The 24,470-nt window shown below is 39.9% G+C and overlaps 1 protein-coding gene across 6 annotated transcripts in view; it reads left to right on the top strand.

Moving 5' to 3' along the window:
* PRMT3 (protein arginine methyltransferase 3) overlaps positions 1–24,470 on the top strand; it is a 156,232-nt gene that overhangs the window by 94,105 nt on the left and 37,657 nt on the right. For 3 of the 6 annotated variants that reach the window (XM_002708975.6, XM_089310617.1, XM_070072461.2), the window contains exons 12-13: positions 10,200–10,387; positions 12,350–12,436. In XM_002708975.6, the coding sequence (XP_002709021.1) occupies positions 10,200–10,387; positions 12,350–12,436 (275 nt within the window). Of the gene's footprint in view, positions 1–3,866; positions 4,092–10,199; positions 10,388–12,349; positions 12,437–17,327; positions 17,451–24,470 lie in introns of those variants that run through there. The other 3 variants (XM_089310622.1, XM_089310610.1, XM_089310626.1) reach the window with 2 other exon arrangements.

Here is a 24,470-nt window from a genome sequence, read left to right as displayed (position 1 = left end):
CATAATACCATTTAATCTTTTTTTCATTGCTGTATTTCTGGCAGCCATTTCAAGACTGTGCATGTTCTGTGCCATGAACCTAGCTCCCCCTAGTGCGGGAGGACAGCGTGTAAGTGTTCTTGCCAGGCTCTCCTGGGTCAGTGGTGTGCTCCCCAGATGATTCCAACTGCCAGATCCGTACTGGCCTGAAACAGGAGTTGGGAAGTCTGGGGCTCCCACATGGGTAGCAGGGACCCAGCTATACCTGAGCTGTCGCCTGCTACCTCCGAGGGTGTGCATTAGCAGGAAGCTGAGATTGGAAGCAGAGCCAGGTATAAGACCATCCCAAATGGCATCTTTCCAGTGTGTCTAACAGCTGCCTCTAAAATTTTTGAATGTGTTTTATCTTGCGACACTTGGATATATCTTTCTCTAATTGTACTGGATTTCTTTCACCAGTACTAACAACACTATTTCCTATAATTTGTTCATTGTCTATTACCTGCCAAATAATGTACTCTCTATTTATTTTTGTTATCAGATATAATCCTCACAGCAGTCCTTTGAGGTTTTAGAAACAGTCTCATAAATGTTCTGGATGACACACATTACGTAGCCATGGCTTGCTATTTTATTATAATTCAGATCTATGACTTCAGATGCTCTTCACTAAACCGCTTTGTTTTTCTATTATAGGGCACTTTTTTAATTTGATGCTTGAAGTTCCAGGAAAGATTCAAATAACTTTTTATACTTCCCAGGGTGATATTCATTGATCTTACTGTCAGCAACTTAATACACTTAAATTGAATTAGCAAAATTCATTAAGAACCTTTAGCATTTTAACAGTGGCAGAAGCTATTTCCCATCATCAGAGCTATAAATAAGGAGGTTCAAGTATAGGCCTCTGCATATTTTTATATAGCTAATATTTATGTTAAGGTAATCTGGAAGTACATGGAAAAGAAGTTAGCATCTACCTGCATAACCGTGCTATTCAGTGTTAATTGTTAACAAAATCAAGATAAAAGAATAACATGAAATGTTTAACCTCTTTGTGTATTTGAGTATATCTTGATGAATATCACCAGTTGTTTAGATGCTCATTCTTATAGTACACAACACAGTTTTCCTTTAAATATTTCTGAAGGAAAGATTTTAGAAATAACAATTGCTCTATGAGAGAGGGAGAATATTGAAGATCCTTATAAACATGATGGAACTATGCTTTATTTTCACATGAATTTAGGTTCAGTTTATGTCTCACTATATGGTGGTATTTCAGTTTGAAATTCATACCTAGTTTTTCACAACATTTTCACACATTTTCCTTGAAGTTTTTGAAGTATCTCATACAGATACACATGGCATGGAGTAAAGGCTTTATAAATAACAGCCAAGAAACTGGTATTTAGCCTAGCAGGTAAGGTGCTCACTTCCCACATCAGAGTGCGTGGGTTCAATTCCTGGCTCCAGCTTCCTGACATTTCAGGTATTGGAAATCTGCAGTGATGGCCCACATGGCTGGGTTCAGGCCACCCACGTGGGAGACCTGGATGGGCTGTTCCTCGCTGCTAGCTCCAGCCCTGGCAAAGCATCTGCCATTGCAGACATTTGAAGAGTGAACCAATAGTTGGGAGCGCTCTGCCTTTCTACCTCTAAAATTAATTTAAAAACAAACCAAAAACATACAAGCAGCCAGTAACTTAGCTATTTATCCTCCTGTTATTGCCAAGTATTTCTACAGTTATTTAGAGGTACTCATTCATTTCTAAAACAATTGGTAAAGTTAGTTGAAGATAGGTTTACTAAATACTACATCTGTTTCTACTTAAGACTAACTAAGCACTGTGTGTCAGGAATTTTAGTGTTTTGCATTCAGCAAACTAAGTGATGAGGTAAAGTTGGAAAATGTGAGAAATAGGTTTTTTATATAATTAGAATTAAAACTACAACAAATGTGTATTTTAGGGTAATAACATAGAATGTAAATGTTTTATATGCTAACAATGACATATACTGTAACTCACAAAAATGGGAAAGGCGATGCAGAAGGCAGATGGGAAGAAGTATTTATGCTTCTGTTGCTTTGTCTTTCATAGCAGGAATTAATGGAACATATTTAAAACCAACCGGAGAGTAATAGAATGCTGTCTACAAAGCTGATGTTAAAATAATGCTATTAAAATTGAGTGATGAGATTTGTGGTGGTAGTTCATGTCAATCTCTTGCCTGAGATGGTGTATGTATTTTTCAGAGCACATAGAATTATACACCAAAAGGATGAGTTTTGCTGCATTTAAATTATACTTCAGTAAAAGTGATTTTAAAAACAAAATGAGAGGCAGGCATTTGGTGAAATGGATGAGTCAGTACTTGGGACATCTGCATGCCACATCCGAGTACCTAGTTCAAGTCCCACTTCCAGTCAGCTTCCTGCTAATGCATACTCTGGGAGGTAGAAGATGATGACTCAAGTACTTGGATCCTTACCACTCATGTTGGAGACCCAGATTGAGTTCCAGGCTTCTAGTTTTGATTTGCCCCAGCCCTGGCTGTGATAGGCATTTGAGGAATAAACCAGCAAATTAAAGAAACCTATCTCTATCTCTTTCTCTGTCTATTTCTCAGTCTCTCTGTCTACCTTTCAAAAAGTTAAAATGACACTAAATAAACAGAGTAAAATTTTAAACTGAAGTGGCAACTCTTTCCTGCTTTAGGACAAATGAATTATGACATGATTTGATTCCTAGCCTTTATGAACAATATATTTATTTTTTAAAAAGATTTATTTATCTATTTGAATGAGTTATATGAAGAGAAGAAGAGACAGCTTCCATCTGCTGGTTCACTCCCCAAATGGCTGCAAGACCCAAGGCTGGGCTAGGCTGAAGCCAAGCACTGCCTTCGGTCTTCCACATGGGTGTAAGGGCCCACACACTGGGGCCATCTTCAACTGCTTTCACAAGCACTAGGAAGGAGCTGGGTTGGAAATGGAGTAGTTGGGACTCAAACCTCTGTCCATATGGGATGTTGGTGCTGCCAACAGCGACTTAACCCATTGGGCTACAATGCTGGGCCCTCAGTGTATGACTTTTTTTTTTTTTTTTTTTTGACAGGCAGAGTGGACAGTGAGAGAGAGAGACAGAGAGAAAGGTCTTCCTTTTGCCGTTGGTTCACCCTCCAATGGCCGCCGCGACTGGCGCGCTGCGGCCGGCACACCGCGCTGATCCAATGGCAGGAGCCAGGTACTTCTCCTGGTCTCCCATGGGGTGCAGGGCCCAAGCACTTGGACCATCCTCCACTGTACTCCCTGGCCACAGCAGAGAGCTGGCCTGGAAGAGGGGCAACCGGGACAGAATCCGGCGCCCCGACCGGGACTAGAACCTGGTGTGCCGGCGCCGCAAGGTAGAGGATTAGCCTAGTGAGCCACGGCGCTGGCTTCAGTGTATGACTCTTAACACATCTTTTGTTAAGTTTAAAATTTTTGCAAACCTTAAAAATGCAAATTTTTAAACACCATTTTTCAGTTGGTTACTGCTAGTATAATAAACAACTGATTTTTATTAAACTTGTATTCTATAATCTTATTTAGTTTACTGGTTCCCTCTAGTAGTTGTTTTATAGATTCCATAGGTTTTGTTTGTAAATAATCATGTCCTTCAGAAATAGTTTTACTTCTCCCATTTCATACTTTATACTTTTAATTTTTTTCTAGCCTGTAACCATTTGAATTAAATTGGAAATAATAAGTTTATTTATACACAAATAACTAAATGAAAGTCTGATTAAAAATGTGATATTTGGGGCTAGTGCTGTGGTGTAGTGGGTAAAGCCGCAGCATATGGATGCCATTTTCAGTCCCAGCTGCTCCCCTTCTGCTCTAGCTCCCTGCTAATGTGCCTGAGAAATCAAAGGAAGATGACCCAAGTACTTGGTCTCCTGCATCCACATGGGAGACTCGGAAGAATCTCCTGACTCCTGACTTCAGTTTGGCCCAGCTCTGGCAGTTATGGCCACTTGGGGAGTGAACCAGTGGATAGAAGACCCTACTCCCTCCCTCTGTCTGTGTAACTCTACCTTTCAAATAAATACATTAATTTTTTATAAAAGAATGTGATATTTACTTACTTTCAAAGTCTCTTCCAGAAAATATTTATTTACAAAAGGGAAAATAAATTTGTGGTAGAAGCCCAGCTAAATCCACTTTACTAAACTAATCAAAATTGACATAGAGAGGAATAGAAAAAAATAAAATTGTATACTGTTAGGAGCATATAGAAATAATTCATTAGGTGAGGGCATTTGGCATAGCAGTTAAAATGCTGCATCTGATATCAGAATTCTTGGGTTTGAGTCCTGGGTGTGCTTCCAGTTCCGGCTTCTAGCTAATGTACACTCTTGGAGACAGCATTTGATGACTCAACTCTTGGGTCCCTACCACCCATGTGGGAGACCCAGATGGGATTCTAGGCCCTTGACTTCCTCCTAGCCCAGCTCTGGCTGTTGCAGTTATCTAGGGAGTGAACCAGCAGATGGAACATTTCTCTCTGCTTTTCAAATAAGAATTTTAGAAGGAAGAAAAATTCATTTCTTGGCAATACTCCCAAACCAGTAGCAGTTTGTAAATTATAACCGTTACGAAAGAAAACTTAGGGAGTCCATTAATTGCAACATCTTCCATATAGCTAGAAATTTGTTTTCATTGCCTTTCATTAGAAGCATAATGAAAGTGTTTTTGTTTTCTCTCTCTTTCTCCAAGATTTTCTATTACATTTGAAATTGGAAAACCTGATCTATGCTAATAAAAAACTGCTCTGTTATGAATTCTAAATTTGCAGATATACTTTCCATGCTGTTTCCCTCTTTGCATAGAAAACTGAATCATGTTTCTTACTCCTTCCTTATTTCTGCTCGACTGCTTCTTACTATTTTTTGTCCTGTCATCTCATTACTTAATTCAACAAAATAAGACAATGTTTCCATTTTCCTCACTTTGCCTTGAAATTTTATTAAACTCTACTCTTTCTCAACCCCTTTTCTCCTTCCTCTTTTTTCTTTTTCTTTATTTTTAATTTATTTATTTGGGAGACAGAAAAAGAGCTCCCATCAGCTGGTTCATTCCATAGATGCCTGCCACAGAAGGGGTTGGCCTGCATTGAAGCCTGGAGCCTGGAAATCAGTTCAGTGTTCCCCCACAGGGCGGTAGGAACCCAACTGCTTGAGTTATCACCACAGCCTCCCAGGTACCTAGATCTGGGAGGTGAATCCAACTCCAATGGGGATGTGGGCCCTCCTTCCTCTTTGTTTTCCAACAAGTGCCTACTGATGTAACTTAGCAAGATGGGGTTTCTCTTTGCCTTTCTTCCATTTGAAAAGCTTAAAATGTGGTGTCATACACAATTGAAATCATATGGAATTTTTAGTTAGACCTTAACTAACTGTGTCCTTGATGACTAATTACCTTATTGGCTGATGGAGAACAGTAATTTGGACAAGTTACTTTCAGTTTCTTTACCTTTACAATGAATGTTTTCATCCAGCTTTATAGAACCATTCAAAAGTCACTGAGATGCTTGACATAAAGTAGTTTCTTAATAAATATTAAATATAACCCCTCCTGTGTAAAATACAGGAATTATGAGATTAACATTAGGTTTGTACTTATAAATGTTATGAAGTGAATTTAAGTATTGTGATAATAATGCCTGTCATTTGTATAGCACTTAATATTTTCTAACTTTGACATAATCTCCATATAAACAACCACTGGCACTTGTTCATAGTGGTTATAAAGGTTTCATGTAGTCTTCATGTCTGGTTTTCACATTTAGCATTGCTTTTGTTCAGTGATGTTATAGCAGTATCATTTTTGCTTTTTTTCAATACACGGGTTTTCAAAGTATATTGTGGCTACATATTAGTCTAGCTGTGCTTTACTAGGCTTAGTCACTGTAAGTCAGTGTTGAGGTAATATGTCCAATTTCAAATAATATTAAGGTGCCCTGATTATACAAATTGGAAATTCATTATTAAAGTTTTTCTGGCTCCCAAAATATCAGCTGATTTGGTGGCTGTCTATTTCCTTTTTTGTATATCAAGCATTTTGCTATCATTGACTATATTAACTAAAACCTTGCTCTGTATTGTTCACATATATTGTGAGATGAACAGTTTATTTTGACTTCATTTACTATTCTTTTGTTCCCAATCTTTTTACTCTGTGGTTATTTATATACAAGCAGTGATTGTAGTGCTTCCTAGGAATCGATTCTTTATGCATCTCAGTCTTATCCTTCAGTGTCTAAAAGTTTGCAAGGCATTTCTAAGGGATAAAGGATTTCCCATCTTTATCTATTCACCATGTGAGCTGTTCTAGTGACAAATGAATTCTGGGCACTGAGTCGAGAAGGACACAGATGTCAAAGCCATGAATTTATAAATGGTCTGTTAAGAGGTGCTTTTGTCCAATCAGCGTTTTGTTAATTTCACCTAAAAGAAGGAATAATTATTCAATTATAGCTTCTATCTGACAAAAATCAAATGACAAATGTTTCAGGATGTGAACATAAAGGATCTGCCAGGATTCTGGCAGGTGACCCAAAATTTAGGCAGCTGTGAGGAGATGGACATAGAGCAAAACTGACTTATAACACTGATTATAAATATTATCCCTTATGAATATTTATAGATCTTACTGAGAGGTAAATAATTTGATTTATAAATACTGTCAAATGCAAAAACCATTATTTTGTATCTTTGTGAAATATAGTTAACTCAAAAATATACTTCAATAACTAATTGTATTCTTTTAGTTTACTCTTAGTATCAGTATAGTTTCAAGACTGTCTTATTACTTTCACTAAGTGTTTTTCTCACAAAAAGTTATTTTTATTTCTTAGTGACATTACTGATAATATTGAAATGTCACATTGCTTGATGAAGAGCCAAAGATCAAAACACTTTTTGTATAAAAGGCCAGATAGTAAATATTTTGGGGTTTTTAGGTCATACGGTCTCTTGGGCCCAACTATTCCTCTCTGCAAGTGTAGTGCAGAGCAGCCATGGACAATAGGTAAACAAGTGAAAGTGACAGTGTTGCAACTATATTTACTGAATAGCATCAGCCAGGCCATCGTTTGCTGACCCTAACATAGCGGTGGGTGGTGTTAGAAAATTCTGAGATTTGCAAGAATATTCTACAATAGAAGAACTAAATGGATGTGTCAGATATCTTCATGTCTATATACTGTACAGCTCTGGATGCTGCTTAATTCCTGTAAATGATAGTGTGACTGGCACTCCTGGAGGGTGGCACAGTGTGGTGGCCTTGATCAGAACCATCTGTACCAGGAGTTACCTGTGTATATCCTACCTGTTTTGAAGATAAAGTTTATTGGAACACAACATTGCTCATTTGTTCATGTTTTATGTATGGTTGCTTTTGCACTAATAGCAGTTTTTAACAAAAGCCATATGAGCCTACACAACCTAAAATACTAAGTTTACAGAAAAATGTTTGCTTTCTATACCATTATTATGATCCTCTTTAAGGATGAAATTACAGAGCATAATATAAGAAAGCTTCTATGATTGTCATATTTAGTCCAACAAAGGATATATCAGGAAGTTTGCCAAAAATCTAATGTCACTTTCAAATTCTTTTTTCTTCAACATGGAGGCTAAATATACTCACTCTAGCTGATTATTTTGCTGTGTGGGCATTTTGAGTAGCATATTATTACTTTGAAGAATTTATCTCAATCAGAAATTTAAGTAGGAGGTTTACCCGTTGGTGGAAAATGGGAAAATAGAAACAATCCAGTCTGTATAGTAGTGGATTCCCACTCAATGCAGCCAGCTTACTTTCTTTACATGCCCTCTTAAGGAAAACTTGAGAAACTTCTTATCAATGACATAGCCTAGGTCTTTTTTTTTTTTTTCTGGGTATCTCACAAATTAAGTTTGGAAGCAGTTGCTTTGATGCCAGAAGATATTATCTTGGGCCTTATTTGGAGGATAATTTAGTGCTGCTGTCATTAAATAATAAAATCATCCACACTGTAGATAGGAACAAAGTTGGGGAGGAAAGTGTGATTTCTCCGCTGTTTCACTGTTAGTGCTAGTGAATAAGCATGAGAATCTTTGTTTTCTGAGTGTCTTTGGTATGTTTATACTTGACTTCAGTTTGCTGCTATGAGAACATGTGATTTATATTTTTATTTCATGAATCACCTAAAAGTTGATATTTGAGATAGGTGAAGGATGGAGTTTGTGTTATAAAAACTTTTACTTGTTATCAGTAGGGTTTCTTCCTGAATGATTCTTTCTTAACTCTGAGGACATTTGCCCACCTGGTTCTCTGCTTGCTTCTGCGACCTCAGCTTCTCAGCCTCCTTTTCTCCATGCCCCTTAAATGCTGTCACTCACTGTGTATTCTCCTGAGGTCTCATGAGCTCCAGATACTTAATTTCCATTTGTATGTGCATATCTTGAAATTCATATCTTGAATCCATATAATTGCTTTTGCATTTCAAACCTGTGTATTATGCTTCTTATTAGATATTTTTATCTGTCCCATAAGCAGAGAACTCTCTCATCCCTATTGAATGTGCCCATATCATTCCCTATTAATAATGATTAGTTGGAAGTCTCTAAAGTAAGTTACTATAGCTAAATACTGCCTTTTTTGACTCTTCCACAAGTCCACAGCCAGCCTCAGGGTCCTGTGAGTTCTACCTCCTAAACATTCCTTGAATACTCCTTTCACCAGGGCATTACCCTCCTCCGGGCCACCTGGATTATTGCAAGTATCTCTTAATTTGTCTCTGCTTTTAGTCTTGTACCTTCCCATTCATTTTCCACATTGCAATACAGATGATTTTTACCAAAAGCAAAATCTAATCCTGTTACTATCTTATGTTAAATTTTTCACTAGATTATCCTTATTCTTGGACTCTTAATTCCAGCTTACTGACCCAGCCACACATTATTTGTTCCCTACTTAACTTGTTAGACCTTATATCTCACTGTGTGTCTCTAATTGGATTGTATAAGGGCCGTCTATTAATTCTAGTAACTATGCACATGACTGACTCTTCCTAAAACATCCTTCTCCTTCCCTTCTCCTAGCTTCCTGTGATGTCAGTTCTTACCTTACTGGTAGCCCTGCTGCCCTGCTACAGCCAGTTTTGAATTGCTTGTTTTTGCTTTGAGCTCCAACAATACCTTGTATTTTGTCTATTTTAGTATTTGTTAACTCACAAGTAGTTGTACATTTGTTAAGATTGTCTATGTATAACTTCCTTGAGAGTAGGAGGCATGTAAATTGGATTGGCATACTTGATGCCCATAAATATTTCCTTTTATATTGAGAGGATAGTATGAACTGGTATTCTATACAACTATAAATCCCATCACATTTTTTATGTGATATATATTTTTTCATTTTTTGTTTATTAGAGCGAGCCCACCTGCTGGTTCACTCCCTAAATACTTGCAGTGGTGGCCAGGCCAAGCTGAAGGTGAACTCAGTCCAGATCTACCATGTGGGTGGACTTACTTTAGCCATCATTGGAGTTTGCATTAGCAAGAAGCTGGAGTCAAGAGTTGGAGCTGGACATCAGATTTAGACACTCTGATATGGGTTAGAGCATCACACCCCTATTTCAACCTCTAAAATAATTGCCTGTCCATTTTAAAAATGATTTATCTTTCCATGTTTTAGAGCAGGAGTGGGGAATGTTCAGTCCTCAGGATGTATAAGGCCTGCAAAATCATTTGGTTTGTCCTGCTCAGGCAACTCCAGGAGGGAATAAAGTTTCAATAAATCTGTAGCAGGCTAATTTTAAAGTTATAATTTTGTATGGCCTGGGAATGGATGTTATAAATATCCAAATGGCCCTTGGCTAAGAAAGGTTCCCTATCTGTTTTAGAAGAATATACAAAGTAAAAATCTAGTACTTTTTAAATAGGAACCCATCACTAAAATCCTTATTTTATTCTTAGCATCATATCTTTTATTTTTTCTATCATGCTGTCTCTTTTTTTTAAAGACTACTAGATGGACCTTGGTTGTTTTCCCTTGTCTTATACCTTCGTGAATCTCCAGTTTTGTAATCCATACTGATGGGTTTGGTGTTTATATGTAACCTTTAAAAAACAATATTCTGTGGTGAAGGGAGATAATGCTAATTTGTTGTGCGACTTATTTGTTGCAGTCTACCCTGACATTTGCACGATCAGCCTGGTAGCAGTGAGTGATGTGAATAAACATGCTGATAGAATTGCTTTCTGGGATGATGTCTATGGCTTCAACATGTCCTGCATGAAGAAATCAGTCATTCCAGAAGCTGTTGTGGAGGTTTTAGATCCAAAGACTCTTATCTCAGACCCTTGTGGTATTAAGGTAGGTATTTTATCAATCTGTCTTTTATCACAGTATTGCCATTTATCTTAGTTCTTGAAATTATAATATATTGATTTTATATATGAATATTTAGTCTGCTTCCAATTTTAATGGTTCTAAAACAACTTGAAGTCATAATATTTACAGCTGACTACATTATCCTTTGGAATCACTTTTCTTTATGAATGCCATTTACCTTGTTTTATGTTTCTTCAAATCTAACTCTGAATTGATGTAATTATTTACATTTATTTGGTTCGTTTAAGGCAAAAAGTCTTGTAGTATTTTTTTCTGCTTCACTGCCATGCCCTAGCCTTGTTCTAGCTCTTCATTTACAGCTAGATTTTTCTTCATATCATATATTCTATGAACTTTAATTTCTCTCATTCAGATTTCTTCTAGTCTTTTCAGATTCAGTAATTACCATGAATTTGCCCATGAAGCTGAAGCTCTAGTCTTTGTTTCTCAGTTACACTTCTTGTGTTTTATTATCTTTCCCACATTAATCTTTGATTTTATTGTGACTTTTTCTATGTTGAATTTACTGTGTGAAGAAAAGTCATCCTGCTTTTCTTAAAAACTCTTTAATTTGTTTCAACAAGCTAATCAAATATATATATAGTTTGTTCAGCATTAGGTTAGGATCTCAGAGCATCAGTAATTGTTCTTCAAAAAGTAGATATTCAGTAAATGTTAATTTTCTTACATGGATAAAATGTTAAAAATTAGCATAGAATAATGAACATGAAGTTTCTAAAGAGCAAGCCAATTAAAATTACATTCAGCTTTTATGAAAAACAAACCACCGCCGGCTTGATGTTTATAGGACTGATCAGTGTTCTGGTATGCTGATAATAAGGGATTTACTTGGGCTTTTTTGGTTCAGGGTAGAGGTATACAGTTAGAGTCAATACAGTCTAAAGACTAAGCAGAAAGGGGATTTGGGGGAGGAAAATGCTAATTTCTCTAGGGGTCTTTATACTTAGTGCCCAAAACCACTATGAATAAATACATGAAATGGAAAATTTAAGACTGAAAAATAAAGATGTTTTAAAAACATGCATGCCTTTAAAAATATTTATCATTTTGAGCAAATGCAATTTGTTCTGTGTTCTCCCATCCTACAAATAAAAGTAACCACATTGTAAAGGCTTAATTTTTTTCTCAAACTATTCTGTGGTGTCATGTCTCAGGTATTTGGTTACATGAGTTGTGTTCTCTGGATTATAAGCTACTCATGGCAAGGCAACTAACGACACACTTCCCATCAGATTGCAGTGGCTGAGAGGTGATTCCCTTCTCTCTCCATGGTGAAATAGAGAATTTGAACCAGAGAAGAGTAGAAAAATAAAGATAATTGGCTGTTTTTTCCCCAAATTGAATCTTAGTTTTTATGTTTGGTTTCAATATTTGTGGTTTTTCCCAGTATCTTAAAACAAAGTTATCTTCAAGTGCAGTTAAAAAAGTGAATTTTAGAACAACTTTTTGTTTTCATTAGCATGTGTCTTCAAATTGGCATTTCCTATAAAAAATATTGACTGTTGTCATGTACCACTTGTAGTAAATGTAGGAGGAAAATCACAGTGGTATGCAATATGATTTTAGATGGAACACAGAAAATATTTATTTGAAATTGTTTACATTAGTTTGCCTAAGGAAAGCTTTAACTAGTAGATTAGAGCCATGATGTGATATATATTATTGCTTATAAGAAGTCCAAGTAAAAAAAAAGACTAATTTAAAGAAAACATAACTAAATGATAGTATTTGAAATTACTAAATGATACTAAATGTTATTTATTTGAAAGTAAATCCCAAAAAATGACACGTGAATAAACAAAGTTTTTGAAACATGGGTTTGAAGCATTTCCTTTTGCCAAAAAAGGAATCAATGTTTTTCTGTTTTGGGGTTTTGTTTTTATATGTATACTAAATTCTTCCTTTGCCCTTTTTAATGTGTAGCACATAGATTGCCATACAACTTCTATCTCAGATTTGGAGTTTGCTTCAGATTTTACCCTGAAAATTATGAAGACATCCATTTGCACGGTAAGTTATGTCATTCTGATTTCTCAGATTTCACTAGCAACTGAGTTGATTGGCAGGCTACTGAATTAATTACCAGATTTGTGATAAATGAAAATGCCTGTTGCCTTTGAGAGTCTGTCTTTGCCATCGTGAGGCCATTAAACAGATCTGAATAGGAAAGTGGACTTCAAAAAAGTTAATGTAGTTCAGTAGAGAAAGCATAAGGAAACTATGTTTACATAATGATTTCTTTTTAGATTCTTGATCATTATCTATTATATAATTAAGAATCTATTGTATGATTCATCAAGAGCACTCTCCAAAGACACAAATTTGTATCCTGGGGCCTGTGCTGTGGCATTGTAGGTTAAGCCTCTGCCTGTGGCACTGGCATCACATATGGGAATTCATCATTTCTGAGTCCTATTACTCCACTTCCAATTGAGTTCCCTGTTAGTGCACCTGGGAAAGCAGCGGAAGATGGCCTGAGTGCTTGGGGCCCTGCACCTACATGGGAGACCCAATGGAATCTCCTGGTTCCCATCTTGGGATTGGTGCAGCTATGGCCGTTGTGGCTATCTGGGGAGTGAACCAGTGGATGGAAAACCTCTCTCTCTCTCTCTCTCCCCCTCTTCCTCACTCCTTCCCCCCCTCTCCCCATCTCTTCCTCTCCCTTTCCTTATCTCTTTGTGTAACTCTGACTTTCAGAAAAATAAATCTTTAAAAAAAAAAAAAAAAAAGGCAGAGTTACAGAGAGTTAGAGCCTCCATCTGCTGATTCACTCCCTAAATGGCCATAATGGCTGGGGCTGGGCCAGGCCGAAGCCAGGAACTTCATCTGGGTCTCCCATGTGGGTGTAAGAACCCAAGGATTGAAGGCATCCTCTGCTGCTTTCTCTGGCCATTAGCAGGGAGCTGAGTCAGAAGTAGAGCAGCCACTTCTGACTTCTGCCAGGGCATGAACCGGTACCCATATGGTGAACAGTATTGGAATTACCTCCTCTTTGAAGGTTTTATAGAATTCAGTTATAAAGCCATCAGGTCCTGGACTTTTCCTTAATGGAAGACTTTTGATTACTGTTTCAATCTCACTGCTTGTTATGGGTCTGTTTAGATTGTCTGTATCTTATTGATTTAATCTTGGTAGGTTATATGAATCCAAAATCTGTCATTTCATAGATTTCCTTCCATTCAGGATCTAATTCTGGAGAGTAATTGTGTTCTTTGGTAGGTGTCATGCTGCCTTGCTTCTTCATGTCTCATGTGTCCCTAATTGATGTCTGCCCATCTGGTATCTCCTTTATGGACTGGCTTTTATTGTAAAAGAGTCGATGGTTTAGCTAGAATGCAGAGTCTTACTAGGCTTGTTGTTTTGGCTTTGGTTCTAGGTGAGCCCAGGAGTGTAGTCTGAGTGATTTCTTTTGTCTTTGCCAGTGTCAGCTGTGTCTATAAGTGACACATTGGTCTAGTCTGCTGCAATTCATAGCAATTGAAGTGTCACTTTTAGGTGAATAAGGGTTTCCTTGAGCATGTATCTCTGGTCCACAGAGAGTATGGTGTCAGTCTTCCTGGAAAAGGTGATAGCTAGGGCCTTGTTTTTGGTACTGAGGGAGACAAAGCTGGCTGCCCCTTGTCCTGCTGGCAAGCCTGGGTGATGCTAGGGCTTGTGACACTACATGCTGTGGCTCCAGGACTGTGTAATGTTGATGGACCCTTCCTTAGGTCCTGCTAGGAGAGTCCAGCTGGTACTGTGTCTTATAACACCAACAGCTCTAGTCTTTGGACTAGGGGACATGAATTGAACCTGTTGCAGTCCTACAGGGTGATTACAAGGTATACAGGAGAGTGTGACTCCAGAGAGGTGGAATGCAGGTAGTGTCTTCTCTATGTCCACCGGGTGGATTCCAGTGGCACTGAGAAATTTAGAACAAACTGTTACAGTCATGATATTGCAGGGTATAGAGTAGTCATTACCCATATCTCGCAGCATGGGTATAGTTTTTTATGGGCTGTTTCTGGTGTTAACTCCCAGAAGCCAAGGTGAGTCCCCTGGCTTATGTAGAGTACATGAGAATAGTTCTGGGGCTGAATCCCTTCACAATTGCAGGATACAGAGGGTCTATCTTCTGCCCCTCATGTTGCCCTGCCTCTGACTATGATGCTTGTAGGAACAAAAACAGAGGGGCACTGTGAAGCTTTTTGCTCCCAAGTATGACACTCTGCACAGGTTGGGAAGGGGGAGAAAGTAAGGGAGCTTCCCTGCTCCAAGCCTAGCAGTTGCTTATACCCCAGTCGGCTCTCCAGGCCGAAGTAAAAGTGAGTGAATGACTGTGGAATTCCCTCTCCACTAAAACTGCAAGTGGCTGTGCTTGCGGAAATGTCTTCCTCCTTGGCATGGTAAGATGGCAACTCAAGCCGTGAGCTAGCTGCACTGTGTGACTGGCTGCAGCCATATCTCTGATTGTTCCATGGAGTCCACATGTTCTCCCCGCCACCACACTTCTTTGCTAAAAATTTCCATCAGTGAGACCTCTGGAAACCTAGACCTTCCTTTGTTCTTTTCATATCCCAGAGCAGCTTAAGTTACTGAAGCTATACCCTGTTCAGCCTTCTTGGATCTCTAGATTTATTTATTTATTTAAATGGCAGAGTGACAGAGAAGGAGAAGAGTGATCTTTCGTTCATTGATTCATTACCAAGTGGCTGCAATGACCAGGACTGGGTCAGGCTCAGGCTGAAGCCAGGAGCTCCATCCAGGTCTCCCATGTGGGTGGCAGGGACCCAAGTAGTTGGGCCATTGTCCACTGCCTTTCCTTTGTAGCAGGGAGCAGGATCATAAGCAAAGCAGCAAAAGCTGGAACGTGAACCAGCACTCATATGGGATGCTGATGTCACAGATATTCTGTGCCACAAAGCTGGCCCCAAATCCATTATTTTTATAGAAATTGTAAGATTATAATTTATCTCATGAGTTCTAATTTACTTTTAATGTCATTGTGTAATCATGTAATGTTCTCTTACTCCATATACCAGCAGCATTTATGTTAGCATCAGTCAGAAAGTTCCTTACAGGTACAGAAAAACATCTTCGTTGATAATCTACAATGTATTTTAATTGACTTTTAATAATGCTCTTACTATAGCAAGTGAGTTTTTTATCTTGTAAATGAAAATATTACCATTTTATCAGGGACATCCTGATACAAATAAGTGTCTTCGGGATGTAAAAAAATTTATTTGGTATTATCTTAGTCATTTTCATGTGTTAGTTTCAGTGTAATAATAATAACAAGGAATGTTATCCTCCCTTGTTTTAAAAAAAAATGATTTTAATTCTTTAATTGAGAGGTAGAGTTACAGACAGTGAGAGGGAGAGACAGAGAGAAAGGTCTTCCACCCACTGGTTCACTCCCCAAATGGCTTCAACGACTAGAGCTGGACTGACCTGAAGCCAGAAGCCAGGAACTTCTTCCAGGTTTCCCACACTGTTGCAGGGGCCCAACCACTTGGGCCGCCTTCTACTGCTTTCACAATCCATAGCAGAGAGTTGGATCAGAAGAGAAGCAGCTGGGATTAGAACTAGTACCCATATGAGATGCCAGTGCCACAGGCAGAGGGTTAACCTATTGCACCACAGTGCTGGTTCCTATTCTTCCTTTGTATTGGCATGTACTGGAATAGCTTTTTTCCATTTATACAAACTTCACTTAAGAGGTTTTTAAAACCATTTAACAAGGAATGTTATTTTTCCTTAAGCATTTTTTAATATTTTATTTGTATGTATCTCATAAATATACCATTAGGAACATAGTACCCACTGTACCTGCCCTCGCTCCCATCCCACCCCCACCCCCATTTAATCCAAGAAAGAAAAAGAAACAGAAAAAAAGAATGGAATATAAAAACTAAGAGAACTGTTCAATAGTCTAGACCAGGGCTGTTCTATGGTTTTGTTTCTTGAAGGTGATTTTGCTTTTTATTCCCCTTCCTCTTTCCCCTTCATTCCTCCCCCTTCTTTCCTTTCAGAAACTTAATTGTCTTTAAAGAACCCAAGGTGGTACATCTCTTGTGAGCTCTGACGTAACTTTAACTTATGAGACATAGTATTATCCTCCATTTAATACACTAAATGGAAATAATTCTTGAGAGCAAGGTTTTTTTTAAGATTTCATTTATTTATTTATTTTATTTGAGAGGTAGAGTTACAGACAGTGAGAGGAAGAGACAGAGAAAAAGGTCTTCCTTCTGTTGGTTCATTCCCCAATGGCTGGAGCTGCGCTAATCTGAAACCAGGAGCTTCTTCTGGGTCTCCCACGCAGGTACAGGGACGCAAGCACGTGGGCCATTTTCCACTGCTTTCCCAAGCCATAGCAGAGAGCTGGATTGGAAGAGGAGCAGCTGGGACTAGAACCGGCGCCCATATGGGATGCTGGCTCCGTAGGCAGAGGATTAACCTACTGTGCCACAGCGCCTGCCCCATGGATATTGTTTTTTAATCCATTCACCCAATCCATATCTTTCAGTTGGAGAATTTAGTCGGTTTACATTCAAGATTATTGTTAAAAAATAAAGAATTAGTCCTGTCATTTTTAAAATTTCTTTTTAATATTCTGTGTTCTTCTCTTATTGGTTTTCTTTGTTATTTGTTGTTTTACTGCATCAACATTTGCTGCTTTTCTGTTTCTCTTGTATATCTGCTCTTCTAGTGGGTTTCATACTTTCACTTGTTTTTTTTTTTTTTTACCTTTAATTTAATGAATATAAATTTCCAAAGTACATCTTATGGATTACAATGGCTTCCCCCCCATAACGTCCCTCCCACCCGCAACCCTCCCCTTTCCCACTCCCTCTCCCCTTCCATTCACATCAAGATTCATTTTCTTTTTTTTTTTTTTTTTTTTTTTTTTTGACAGGCAGAGTGGACAGTGAGAGAGAGACAGAGAGAAAGGTCTTCCTTTTGCCGTTGGTTCACTCTCCAATGGCCGCCGCTGCAGCCGGCGCACCGCGCTGATCCGATGGCAGGAGCCAGGATCCAGGTGCTTTTCCTGGTCTCCCATGGGGTGCAGGGCCCAAGCACCTGGGCCATCCTCCACTGCACTCCCTGGCCATAGCAGAGAGCTGGCCTGGAAGAGGGGCAACCGGGACAGAATCCGGTGCCCCGACCGGGACTAGAACCCGGAAAGGGAGCACATAGACAAGTCTAGTACCTGCTAACGCTAACTGATGGAGTAAATAAAGGGGAGAGTGATCCAACATGGGAAGTGAGATACTCAGCAGACTCATAGAATGGCAGATGTCCTAAATAGCACTCTGGCCTCAGAATCAGCCCTAAAGGCATTCGGAGCTGGCTGAAAAGCTCATGAGAGTATTTCAGGCATGGAAAGCCAAGACACTCTGGCAAAAGATCTCTGCGAGTGAGATCCCAGTGGAAAGAACAGGCCATCAAAGAAGGAGGTACCTTTCTCTGAAGGGAGGAGAGAACCTCCACTTTGACTATGACCTTGTCTAAACAAGATAAGAGTTGGAGAACTCAGAGGGCTTCCATAGCCTTGGAAACTCATGACTGGAGCATAGGGAGATTACTGATGCCATAGACAGGAGTGTCAATTGGTAAAGTCAACAACAGGAGTCACTGTGCACTTACTCCTCATGTAGGATCTCTGTCCTTAATGTGCTGTACATTGAGATTTAATGCTATAACGTGTACTCAAACAATATATTTCACTTTGTGTTTCTATGGGGGTGCAAACTGTTGAAATCCTTACTTAATGCATACTAAACTGATCCTCTGTAAAAAAAAAAAAAAAAAAAAAAAAAAAAAAAAAAAAGAAATTATCAATTCCCAACTTGACTCTCACTGGGATTAAACATGACAATAGGTCTGCTCTGATTTCATCATCATTTAAAAAAATCATCTATTATTTTTCACTTTATGTTTCTGTGTGGGAGCAAACTGTTGAAATCCATACTTAATGTATACTAAGCTGATCTTCTGTATATTAAGATAATCGAAAATGAATCTTGATGTGAATGGAAGGGGAGAGGGAGTTGGGAAGGGGAGGGTTGTGGGTGGGAGGGACGGTATGGGGGGAAAGCCATTGTAATCCATAAGTCGTACTTTGGAAATTTATATGCATTAAATAAAAGTTTAAAAAAAAAAAAAAAAAAAAAAAAAAAGATTCATTTTCGATTCTCTTTATATACAGAAGATCAGTTTAGCATACATTAAGTAAAGATTTCAACAGTTTGCTCCCACACAGAAACATAAAGTGAAAAATACTGTTTGAGTACTAGTTATAGCATTAAATCTCAATGTACAGCACACTAAGGACAGAGATCCTACATGAGGAGTGACTCCTGTTGTTGACTTAACAAATTGACACTCTTGTTTATGGCATCAGTAATCACCCTAGGCTCTTGTCATGGGTTGCCAAGGCTATGGAAGCCCCCTGAGTTCACAGACTCTGATCATATTTAGACAAGGTCATGGTCAAAGTGGAAGTTCTCTCATCCCTTCAGAGAAAGGTACCTCCTTCTTTGATGACCCGTTCTTTCCACTGGAATCTCACTCGTGGAGATCTTTCATTTAGGTTCCCCCCCCCCCCCAGAGTGTCTTGGCTTTCCATGCCTGAAATACTCTCATGGGCTTTTCAGCCAGATCCGCATGCCTTAAGGGCTGATTATGAGGCCAGAGTGCTGTTTAGGACATCTGCCATTCTGTGGGTCTGCTGTGTATCTCACTTCCCATGTTGGATCATTCTCTCCCTTTTTGATTCTATCAGCTAGTATTTGCAGACACTATTCTTGTTTATGTGATCCCTTTGGTTCTTAGTCCTATCATTATGATCAATTGTGAACAGAAATTGATCACTGGGACTAGTGAGATGGCATTGGTACATGCCACCTTGATGGGATTGAATTGGAATCCCCTGGTATGTTTCTAACTCTACCGTTTGAGGTAAGTCAGCTTGAGCATTTCCCAAATTTCACATCTCTTCCCTCTCTTATTCCCACTCTTATATTAAACAGCAATCACTTTTCAGTTAAGTTTCAGCACTTAAGAATAATTGTGTATTGATTACAGTATTCAACCAAAAGTATTAAGTAGAGCAAACAAAAAAAATACTAAGAGGGATAATATATTAAGTTGTTCATCAACAGTCAGGGTGAGGGCTGATCAAGTCACCATTTCTCATAGTGTTCATTTCACTTTAACACATTTCCTTTTTGGTGCTCAGTTAGTTGTCACCTATCAGGGAGAACATGTGGTATTTGTCCCTTTGGGATTGGCTTATTTCACTTGTTTTCATGATAGGAGTTAGCTTTCTTTTGCTTCTCTGTGTAGAATATCGTTAAGCATCTTTCATAAGGCTGGTCTGGTGGTGATGAATTACTTATTTTTGCTTGTCTTCCAAAGTCTTTATTTCCCCTTCGTATTTGAAGGATGGTTTTGTTAGGAATACTATTTATGGGTGACCGTCTTCTTTTCTTCAGAACTTTGAATACTTTAATGCCTTTCCCTCCTAGCCTGCACAACATCTGAATGGAAATTCCTTTTAATGTACTTGGTGATTTCTTGTGTGGTTTTTAGAATTCCCTTTGTGTTGCTTTTTATTTGAAAGGCAAAAAGGAAGAAACAGAGATCTTCCATCTACTGGTTCACTCCCCAGTACCAACAATCGTTAGGGGTAGGCCATGCTGAAGGCAGGAGCCAGGATACTCCATCTGTGTCTACCATATGGGTGGCTGGAACTTATACTTTCGGCTATCATCTGCCATCTCCCAGGCACATATGCAGGAAGCTGAATAAGAAGCACAGAGTAGCCAGGATTCCAGCCACCCGTATATATGTAAATTCCAGCACTCATATGGGCAGTGGCTTAACCCACTGCGCCAAAACACCTGCCCCAGTGTTGTACTTTTAGTCATTTTGCTATGATATACCAATGGTGAGAATCTTTTCTGGTCATGTCTATTTGGGTTTCTGTGGGCCTACTGTCCCTGGGTGTCCATTCTTTAAGTTGGGGAAATTTTCAGCCGATTTTGGTTTTTCTGTGCCTTTTCAAGAATTTCCCAAGACTTACATATTTGTACACCTAATATTGGAACCTGCCTTCAGAAGTTCAGATATTTTTTTCTGCTTGATAGTTTTTTGTTGAGGCTTTCAATTATATTTTGTGTTTTACTTACTGAGTGCTTTTTCAGAATCCTATTTCTGCTGAATTTATCATTCATACATTCATATCATATACACAGTGTTTTCCTAATTTTCTTTGCATTGTATGTCATTGAGTTTCTTTATCATTTTAAAATTTATCAGCTAGTTCATGGGGGTGGGGAGCTAGAATTTGTTGCTATTTATTTTTTAAGAAAAGTTTTAATTATTTATTGGAAAGGCAGTGTCAGATGGATCTTCCATCCACTGATTCACTCCCTAAATGGCCACAACAGCTTGGGTCAGGCCAAGCCAAAGTCAGGAGCTGGGAGCTTCATTGGGTTCTTCAATGTGAGGGCAGGGACCCAAGTACTTGGGCCGTCTTCCACTGCTTTCCCAGGCCATTTGCAGGAAGCTGAATCAAAAGTGGGGCTTGAATCAGTATCCATGCTGCTTAACCCACTGCGCCACAACACCGGCCCTTGCTCAACATTTATCAAGTGCCTTTGGGAGACATCATGTTACCTTGTTTTCTCATATCGGGTATCAGCTATTACTTTTTTTTTTTCCATTTAATTGAAAGGCAGAGCTAGAGAAAGACCTATCTTCCATGGCTGATTGACTACCCAAATGGCCACAAATGCCAGGGCTGGGCCAGGCCAAAGCCAGGAATCTGAAACTCCATCTAGGTCTCCCACATGGGAACAGGGTCCCCAAGCATTTTGGCCATTTTCTGCTGCTTTCCCTTGCATGTTAGCAGGAGCTGGATTAGCAGGCAGGATTCAGCAGGTGCTCATATGAGATGCTGGGGTCATGGGCTGTGGCTTAACCCACTGCACTGCAATGCTGGCCCCTCTATTTCATGAAGTATCTTCATAGTCAATGCCTTTAACCTGACGATGTGCCTTACAGTATTTGTTTGGTGGGCTACATCAGCTTTATTTCCAGTTTGGCACCATAATATCATGTCTCCATAGCTCTTTTGGCCTTAAATGTGGTGCCTGCAGTGGTAAGGTCAGTTAGCCCTTCTAACTCCACAGGCCACTTAGGGTGAGGGTACTGTAGTGGCTCAAGTGGATATTGTGCTCACAGCAGTGGTAATGGCACATCCACTATGTGGTCACTCCAGCTATAGAAGTAGTGGTACCAAGAACATAGAGTGAATTTTCCTCCAGTAGCAACTGCAGTAGATGTCATACATTTATTGCAGGAGGTGGGTGGGACATTGAAGATAGCATGTTGTGTAGCATGCAGCATTCAGGCTCATAGTGCCTTGGGTTGATGACTGGCAGGCATCACTTATATGTCACTGTGCTATGACAGCCTGGACTCTGTAGCTTGGGAAAAGATGCTGCCAGAACTTGCTCTGAAGCATAACTATGGGCAGATCCCAGGTAGCTTTCCTAACTGGACTCCAAGTTTCCAACGTCTCTGGAACTCTAGGCCCAAGCATTGCCAGTGATGGGTCCATGGTGATGGGTCCTGCTGTAACTATCCCATTCACTCTACCCCCTGTAATGAGAACTGCCCCAGCCTGAGGACCAAGTTGTCCAGCATGCTTTGTACTACTCTCATTGCTGCTGTCTCAGGAGTCTGCATCTTAGAGTGTTGCCATCTCCCGCTTGCTGGCTTCCCGTGCCCCTAACCTTAAATTGCAGCTATTTGTTCTTCTGGTTCTTCTTTGGTGGAGCCAGCCTTGGCACCTTGATTGACTTTCTTGCTGTTCCTTTCCCATATTGTATTAGCTAATAATTATAAACATTCCAGATATCACATTTTGATTCTAGAATCGTAGTTATAATCATTCTCTTGGGATTTTCATATATGCTGATTCACAGAACCATCTATGATTGTACTTGTCTTTGAGTTATACTTTCTACTTTTTTCTCATGTTTCTTGATTTTATATTTTGTGTTAGATACAGTATTTTAAAAGTATAGACTAGAGTAGCTAGTATTTTCCCCTAGAAGGGCATCCCTAGATCACCAAGATGAGGAGCTGATTCCTTTTACCTAACCTGGAGTTGGTATGGGTGCCACTTCAGTTAATTTCCAGTGTTTTGAGCATAGGACCACTGCCTTGACCATCTTAAAGTCAGGATAGTGGGGGCTGACGCTGTGGCGCAGTGGGTTAACGCCTTGGCCTGAAGCACCGGCATCCCATATGGGTGCTGGTTCGAGACCCGGCTGCTCTACTTCCTATCCAGCTCTCTGCTATGGCCCGGGAAAGCAGTAGAAGAAGTCCTTGGGCCTCCGCACCCACGTGGGAGACCTGGAAGAAGATCCTGGCTCCTGGCTTCGGATCAGCGTAGCTCCAGCCGTTGCGGCCATCTGGGGAGTGAACCACCGGATGAAAGACCTCTCTCTCTCTCTCTCTCTCTCTCTCTCTCTCTCTCTGTGTGTGTGTGTGTGTAACTCTGACTTTTCAAATAAATAAAGTCAGGATAGTGATGAAACTTGGGGGTTCTGATTTTTTTTTTCTTTTTTTTTTTTTTTGACAGGCAGAGTGGACAGTGAGAGAGAGAGAGAAAGGTCTTCCTTTGCCGTTGGTTCACCCTCCAATGGCCGCCGCGGCCGGCGCGCTGCAGCCGGCGCACCGCGCTGATCCGATGGCAGGAGCCAGGAGCCAGGTGCTTTTCCTGGTCTCCCATGGGGTGCAGGGCCCAAGCACTTGGGCCATCCTCCACTGCACTCCTTGGCCACAGCAGAGGGCTGGCCTGGAAGAGGGGCAACCGGGACAGAATCCGGCGCCCCGACCGGGACTAGAACCCGGTGTGCCGGCGCCGCTAGGCGGAGGATTAGCCTAGTGAGCCGCGGCGCCGGCCGGGGGTTCTGATTTTCTGTCAGTCCTTCAAGTTGGATGGGAGGAGAAATGTCGTAATAGAAATGTCGTAATAGGGATTTGTTAGTTTCATGATCTAGAAGTCACAGGGAGGGTGGGATTCAGATGGAATCTTGTAAATAGTCCAGCTGAGCTAACTGTGCTTGAGAAGAAGGAACTTACACCCCGAGAGCATTGTTCAGGTGTTCTTGAGGTACCTGAAACCACCTCATTTTTCTGGGAAAGGGTAAAATCATGGTATGATGACAGGGAATTGTGTTATGATAGGTTTTTGTCCAAGGTCTAAGCACTGCAAGGAAACAACCTTGCCTTCCTGCTTGGCAGCACAACCACATACTTCATTCATCCACCTCCTGAAAAGGAATATGAAAGAGAATCATTTTGTTCCGAGGACTAGCTCTGCCTTTCAGGCTGCTCCAAATCCTAGGACACCATAAAAGCCTAGGCACAGCTATTAAAAGTGGCCTGGCTGCAAAGTTCCAATGGGAACAGCATTTTTGTTACTTTGTTCACCCCCATGGTCTCAGCACTGGGTCAATGCCTTCAGGTATGAAAGCTGCTATTTGTTCCTGCTCAACTAGGAAGGATTCATTTCTTGCTGGAGAAAATTTACTTAGACTTCTCTGCATGCATGACTCTTGAATGGTTTTAATGAAAACTATGATGTTTAGTTTTTCTAGTGTTTTCTTTTTATTGCATCAGAGCAAAAGTCTTGTACAATGGTCTGCATCCTAAATTTAAAAAAAAAAAAAAAAAAAAGTCCCATGGGGCCTACGCTGTGGTGTAATAGGCTAAGCCTCTGACTTCAGCACCACTAACCCATATGGGTGCCCGTTCCTCCACTTCCAAACCACCTCTCTGTTTCTAGCCTGGGAAAGCACCCACATGGGAGACCCAGAAGGAGTTCCTGGCTTCCTATTGGTTCAGCTCCAGTTGACTCTCCAACGTGGCCACAACATCCAGGTCGAAGCCAGGGGCCAGAAATACTTCCCTAGTCTTCCACATGGGTGAGAGGAGTCCAATTTCCTATGCCATCTTCCACTGCCTTCCCTGGCACATT

This window comes from Oryctolagus cuniculus, chromosome 1 (genome assembly GCF_051225735.1).
Source record: "Oryctolagus cuniculus isolate XC-2025 breed Fujian yellow rabbit chromosome 1, ASM5122573v1, whole genome shotgun sequence".
In the NCBI taxonomy this organism is placed as follows: Eukaryota; Metazoa; Chordata; class Mammalia; order Lagomorpha; family Leporidae; genus Oryctolagus; species Oryctolagus cuniculus.
This window is presented reverse-complemented; position numbering and strand designations above follow the sequence as displayed.